General features: G+C 43.1%; 1 protein-coding gene across 4 annotated transcripts in view; it reads left to right on the plus strand.

Annotated features, from left to right (window-relative positions):
- Positions 1 to 3,503, plus strand: part of CSNK2A1 (casein kinase 2 alpha 1) — a 55,570-nt gene extending 52,067 nt beyond the window's left edge. For all 4 annotated transcript variants that reach the window (XM_060614482.3, XM_078444182.2, XM_078444181.2 and 1 more), the window contains one exon: positions 552 to 3,503. In XM_060614482.3, coding sequence (XP_060470465.1) covers positions 552 to 667 — 116 coding nt within the window. In that variant the 3' untranslated portion in view covers positions 668 to 3,503. The remainder of the gene's footprint in view (positions 1 to 551) is intronic.
- Positions 3,504 to 6,749: the final 3,246 nt, after the last annotated feature.

A 6,749-nucleotide genomic window follows, 5' to 3' on the forward strand; every position in this document is an offset into this window, starting at 1 on the left:
TATTTAGATTAGTTAAAACTGAATACAATTTAAAACACAGTTCCTTAGTTGCACTAGCCAGATTGCAAGTTCTCATTAGCCACTTGTGGCTAGTGACTACCATATTCACAGAGATTACAGAGCAGAAAGTTTGGTTGGAAAGCGCTGCCCTGGAGACAGGCCTCTGTTTTCAATTCAAGGATAGTTGCTACTTACCAGCTGTGTACTTTGTACAAACTGCTTAAACTCCCCCAGCTTAGATTTCTTTACCTGTCTCTTCAATTGACTTAGAAATTAAATGTAACTTGAAATTAGATTTAATTTGTAAAAATCTGGCTGTGTAGAGGCCTTCAGAAAAAAAAAGAATTACTGGGGCGCTTGGCTGGCTCGGTCGGAAGAACATGTGACTCTTGATCTCCGGGTCATAAGTTCAAGCCTCATGTTGGGTGTAGAGATGACTTAAAAAAGGGAAAAAGAGAATAACTGTTGTGTCACTTTTGAAACAGGTGAAAAACCGGGGACTAAGATTTCCATGGTTGGTGTCTGGCTCATTGTCAGCTGTTTTCTTTTAGGGATTTCTTCAGTGCCAACCCCTTCACCCCTTGGACCTCTGGCAGGCTCACCAGTGATTGCTGCTGCCAACCCCCTTGGGATGCCTGTTCCAGCTGCCGCTGGCGCTCAGCAGTAACGGCCCCTTCTGTCTCCTGATGCCTAAGCAGAGGTGGGGGAGTCGACGCTCTCCTTGATGCAGCTTGCGCCTGGCGGGGAGGGGTGAAATACTTCAGAAGCACCGTGTCTGAACCGTTGCTTGTGGATTTATAGTAGTTCAGTCATAAAAAAAAAAAATTATAATAGGCTGATTTTCTTTTTTTTCCTTTTTTTTTTTTCCTTTTCTTTTTTTTTTTAACTCGAACTTTTCATAACTCAGGGGATTCCCTGAAAAATTACCTGCAGGTGGAATATTTCACGGACAAAATTTTTCCCCCCTTTTAAATTTAATTTCTCATCACTAAAGAACAAAGATGAACCAGCCTCAATCCCGGCTGCTGCATTTGGGTGGAGATCTCTTCCCATGTCCATCATTGCTCCCCCACCATCCCACACTTTGGGGGATTTATATCTCATGCTCTTCTCCAGAGATTATAAAAATGTAGCTTCTTCAAGGGAGGTGGGAAGGAAGAAGGAAGGGAGGACCCAACCTACAAGAGCGTTGTGCTGCTGGTCACTTTTATCACTTTACTCCAAGTGCTTCAGTGGGGTTGTCATGGTGAATCTGGTGGAAATATGTCTTCGTTTCATTGAGATGCTGAATATCACCTACCCAAAGTGCAGACAGGTCCTGAAAACTTCAATCTGAATCATGTCTTATTAACCGAGCCCTAAATCCAACTCACTTAGACTTCTAGTTCCAGTTTAGTTTAAAATGTTAATACCTTCCCTCCCAGTCTCCTTACCTTGGTCCTCTCCGCCTTCATCTCCCCACATGCTCTGTAGCTGGTGGGAGGGGGAGGCAAAATCTTTTCCAGTTTTCTCTGACTTGGCCATTTTGAATTCAGTTAGTTACTGGGCTTAACTTATTGCTTTTTGCAAAAGAAACAAACATTGTCTATATAGGTTTCATGCTAGCAACTCTTTCAGAGCTAATGGAAGATGTGGCCACACGGAGTTTCATTTTAAGCTTCCTGCCTTCTTTTCTTCCTTTCTTCCCCTTCCTTCACATGCCATCCAGTGAGAAGACCTGCCCCTCAGTCTTGTAAATGTCTCTGAGAGGTAGGAGCAGAGCCACTATCTCCAGTGAAACTGAAATGGTAGACCTGTAATTGTGGGAAAACTATAAACTCTCTTGTTACAGCCCTGCCACCCCTTGCTGTGTGTATATATATAATACTTTGTCCTTCACATGTGAAAGATCCAGTGTTGGAATTCTTTGGTGTAAATAAACGTTTGGTTTTATTTATCAAGGTTAGATTTAAGTTCCCTGTGTAAAGGTCTCGCTGGGTGGGTGTCTCACGTTCACATCTGAGGGGCCTGCAGCCCTGTACCGTGGAGGCTTCCCAAGGCCCCCATTTTTATACACCCCTCATTTGACCCATGGTACCGGGCAGGGCAGAGAGGCCTTAAAAAAGCACCACAAGCCAAAGCGTCTCTGGGGATTAAGGATCCTTTGCCATAAAACTCATTTTGTGTCTCAGCAGTGCAGGGATTGGGGATGGAAAAGTCGCCAGTTTTTGTGTGTTTGTGTGTGTGTAAAGTGGATTTTCCACTGTAATCCAACCACCTAAGTTTATCAGGTGCTTCACTGAGGAAGCCTAGTTTTTTAAGCACAATAGCAAAACCATCAGCTCTGTATTTTCTCCTATTCTTTCATTACAGTAGCTGCTTGTGGGAACTAGGAAAAATTCTTCCAACATATTTTAAGGCCTAAAGTCTTAGTTCCCCTTTCTCCTACCTTTATAGATCATAAGCCTTTCTCGCCTGGGCGCCATAGACAAACATAATTGTTTCAGGAGTTGAATTTAATGAACTTATCTAACTTTATAACCCATCTTGGCTCTAGTAACTTTATCAAGGTGGTGGCTTTCGTGAATAATAATGGTAAACTTTAGAGGAAGCTAAAGCCTCCTTTTATAATGCTTCTCAACCATAGGGAAAACATTCTGACAGTGTGGCAGGGTGATTTTCTTTCTTGTGGCCACTTACAGTGGATATTTATTGTTCTTGACCCTTTTATGCCCTAGAATGCTGTGGGGGTTACCATGTGGAATTTGTGCAGAAGCTAAAAGCACCGGATGTGCCAGAGATGCAATTTGTGATTACGTTTGCACTGGATTGTGATTTGAACAGGACACTTACGACTAATGAATTCTTTCTTTTGAGGTGGGGAGGAGGGTTGTAAATCGAGACTTCACATCCCACCCTTGTAGCTCAGAGAATCTAGTTGTGGCTGAGGCTGATGTGGGGAGCTGCAGACAGCTGGACCTCCTAACACGCATCAGGCCTTGCAAGAGACGGAAGGTGAATGCAGAGGACTCTGAAATGCCACCCAAGAGCCTTTTAAAATAAATAGAAGTTTTTAAAATGCTACTTAAGGAGTCACTGCAGAAGCATGAAAAAAAAGAAGACCCAGTTGGGCGGGTGGGTGGGGGGCAAGGGTTTACAGAGTAACAACTTCTGTGTTGTTGTAAATTACCTCATCTGTATACCTTGTACTGGGACACTTTATTTCTCAGCGGCTGCCTGTGTCTGCAGTGATAGATGGCAGGAAACGCAATGCCAGTATAAGACAGTTGTGTTGGCAATTACTCTGAAAGGTTTTTTAAGTAATTTTTAACTTTGTTTGAAGTGCCCCCCTCTTTTTTTTTTTTTTTTTTTAAGTTTGAAGTCAGAAGCTCCCCCTCGTCCCCTTGATTTATTGGTTGTAATTGTATTGTAATTGGTATAACTAAAACATAACTGTGCTGGGAAGAAGTTGTGCCATGAAGGTCTTTAATTTTTTTTTTAAATAAAAACATTTAAACATGAAATGTCCCTGCAGCCTGAGCAATATGCTTCTCAAAAACCGACACCGTCTGTGTTAGATGGCTTAGGTCTCGTGTGTTTTGAATTTAATACTGGGTTGATGGAGATGTGAAATGGGATGGATTAAGATTGGTTGAGGAGCACTGAAGTCTGGACGTTTTTGACATCAAGATTCAGTAAAGAGGGTGTGATGTTGTTGCTAAACAGGACTGGTTTCATTCTTGCCCTTGTCACATACTTGGCCACTTGGCAAGTTACTTAACTTCTGAATCTGTTTCATCATCTATGAAATGGGGCCACTGCTGCCTTGGGATTGAATGAGAGTAAATGTCAAGTATCTGGCACCTGTTACGCCCTTGATAAACCTAGTTTCCCTGGCCCCCTGGTAGGGAGGATTGGTCCTTGGTCCTGACTTTGCAAGTGATTCACAGTACTATCCATCCTTGGGACCTCCCGGGACCTCTGTGTGTTCAGTCAGGGTGAGGTTGGGTGAGTTGTCTTCAGAGTTCCTTTTCAGCTCTAACACTGATTTTAGAAGCTTTGAGTGATGTTTTAAATAAAAAGGTCCATGGAGACAGCTTGTTCATTAGCAGAAAAGATCGGTGTTGAGTGAATGGCAGTAAGCCCTGTGGAAGGTCGGCCTTGGAGATACCTTAGCCCTGGAGGCAACTTGCAGTCTTGGGGCCTGGAATGAAGATGTTCTGGTGAGCTTACAGGAACATACTTGGCAGCTTAAGCAGAAACTACTCAAAGGGCTGGTAAAAGAGGTGAAATTTAGTTGACTTGCTTACCACTGCCAAATGAGTAAATTCTGTAAGATTATATATTTGAATTGCCATTCGATCTTTCTCGTTTAACCACAACTTTAAAAAATTGAAATCAGAGGAAGTGCTGTTATCCCAAACTTCTAGTTTCCTTTCAGTGTTCACTGCATACTATTTTATGACATCCACATGTCATTAATATTGGGCGTTGAAACGTGTGGTTTAGGTGAAAGGAACTATTGTGTAATACCTTGTATCTGAAATGTCTAACTTTCATGAACTGTATTTTATTTCCCTGAACTTCATCTCATGAATTTATTTCCATTTTACACAGGAGACAGGAAGACTAAATTGCTGGAGTGGGCCCGTTAGAGACAGAGCAATCTAGTTTTTAAAATTGTCTTCAGAGTATGGCTAATTACCATAGTCCTAAAATAGTTGAGAAAACTGGAGATTGGTTGACAGACTGGGGGATTTTCATTTCCTCTCAGTCTTTAAATTTCATCTTGCCTCACCTGTTGTCAAGTGTGGTTATAATTAGAACTGACCGTTAGACATCTCTTGGAAAAATCTGGCTGTTGACCACTGCCTGCAGATTCCCACCAGCAGATTCTCTCCCAAGATTAGGGTTGGGTTGGGTGATTGTGCAGTCACCAGTCCTTGCCTACCCCCCCTGCTGGTAATCCCCTCCTACCTTGTGCCTAAGCGATAGGGACTGTGGCTGATGGTCCCTGGTGACATGCTTGTTAGAGAGACTGTCTCCCCGGGGCCTTTTCCTGCTTAAGGAAAAAGTTAGTAACCAGAAGACTTTGAAGTAAAGAAGTCCCCGGTTCCCTCCTCAAAAAACACGTGTCTAAAAACCTTGATCTGAGCAGATGTTCCACCCCATCTCAAGTGCCCTCAGCCTGCTTCCCCCACTGCCATAACTATCCCTTTGCCCTTCTGCCTGGTTACACCTGAACGTTGATTGTATTGTTGTCTCTCTCGGCCTACACGTAAACTCCCGCTGACCTTGTAGGTCTTACTAATCTGTGCATCCTCATAAAAACTTTTCGGAAAGTATGCCAATATCCCTGAGGATTGAAGAGGATTGAATAGAGTAGCACAAGGAAAATGCTTAGCACCATACCAGGCTCATAATAGATGCTCAGTAAATGGTAATTCCATCCTCGGCTCCCACTTCCACCTTCCCACACACACGCACACGTTCCACCACACATGTGTGCACGTGCACACAGTAAGTAATGAAAGTACTGTTGCATGAAGGGCATCTCAGATCAGAAGAATCTTGCTCTTAAGTTTGCAGCTGTAATTATAAGCCACAGGCCAGACTGAACTAACGTGACAAGAAAATGTTTATTTAATGAGGCCTTGGTGAAATCATAAGTGGCTGAAGACTAAGCAGTGATCCTTACCAATTTAGTAGACTTGGATGCTAAGAGAGTCCTGCTTTCCACCATTGTATATAGTAATAGGAAATTCAGGCTGTTCTCTGTGTAAAATAGACGTATAGAGGGTGTCACAAGATAGTCTGGTTCTGGAATCAATCTTCACGTATTCAAGTACTTTCTAGATTTTATACCTTACTATGATGCTGTGCTAAATGTCAGAGAAATAACCTAGTAGAACTTAAGTGTCCTGGTTCTAAACAGAGTTCTGTCTGGGTGTATGGTTTGGGGTCAGTTAGTTAATCTCTCTGCATCTTCACAAGTGATTTAAATTACCATATAACACTTTGGACCTGTGCCCGTTACAAAGAAGCTATAACACACCCGTGAGCCTACCGTTCAGGTTAGGTCTGCATTACCAATACAGGTGAAGCCCCCTTTGCCCTTTATTTCCCGATCATATCCTCCTCTCTTCCCTTCTGCCCCAGAAGTCCTAACGTTTTCTGCATCTGTAAAATTGAGGTCTAAATACCTGCTTCATAGGGTGGTGGTTCAGACTCAACAGTCAGTGCTTGGAAAGTGCCTGGCACATGCTGCAGGCGGACTCAGTGCAGTGCTCCTTTCCACTCTGAATTGTACAGTTGTGCAGATTCATATGCAGAAAGACAAGGTCACACGTATAGGGAGGCCATAGATTTGTGCATTCATCCCTACAGTTTCACAGTAGATGACTGTAAAGTGTCTTCTTTAAGAAAGAAAAAAAAAAAAAAAAAAAAAATCCAGGGCGCCTGGGTGGCTCAGTCGGTTAAGTGTCAGACATCAGCTCAGGTCATGATCTCACGGCTTGTGGGTTCGGGCCCCACGTTGGGCTCTGTGCTGACAGCTCAGAGCCTGGAGCCTGCTTCGGATTCTGCGTCTCGCTCGCTCTCTACCCCTCCCCTGTTCATGCTCGCTCTCTCTCTCTCTCAAAATAAACATTTAAAAAAAAAAATCTATGCATTAAATGTGACAGATTTTTAACAATGTAAGTCGTTTCTAATTAGCATGTAGGCCAGCATTACCTTGTCTGCGCCCACCCCATCTCACTTATTTCCCTCTA

Source organism: Panthera onca, chromosome A3 (genome assembly GCF_046562875.1).
Source record: "Panthera onca isolate mPanOnc1 chromosome A3, mPanOnc1 haplotype 2, whole genome shotgun sequence".
Classification (NCBI taxonomy): domain Eukaryota; kingdom Metazoa; phylum Chordata; class Mammalia; order Carnivora; family Felidae; genus Panthera; species Panthera onca.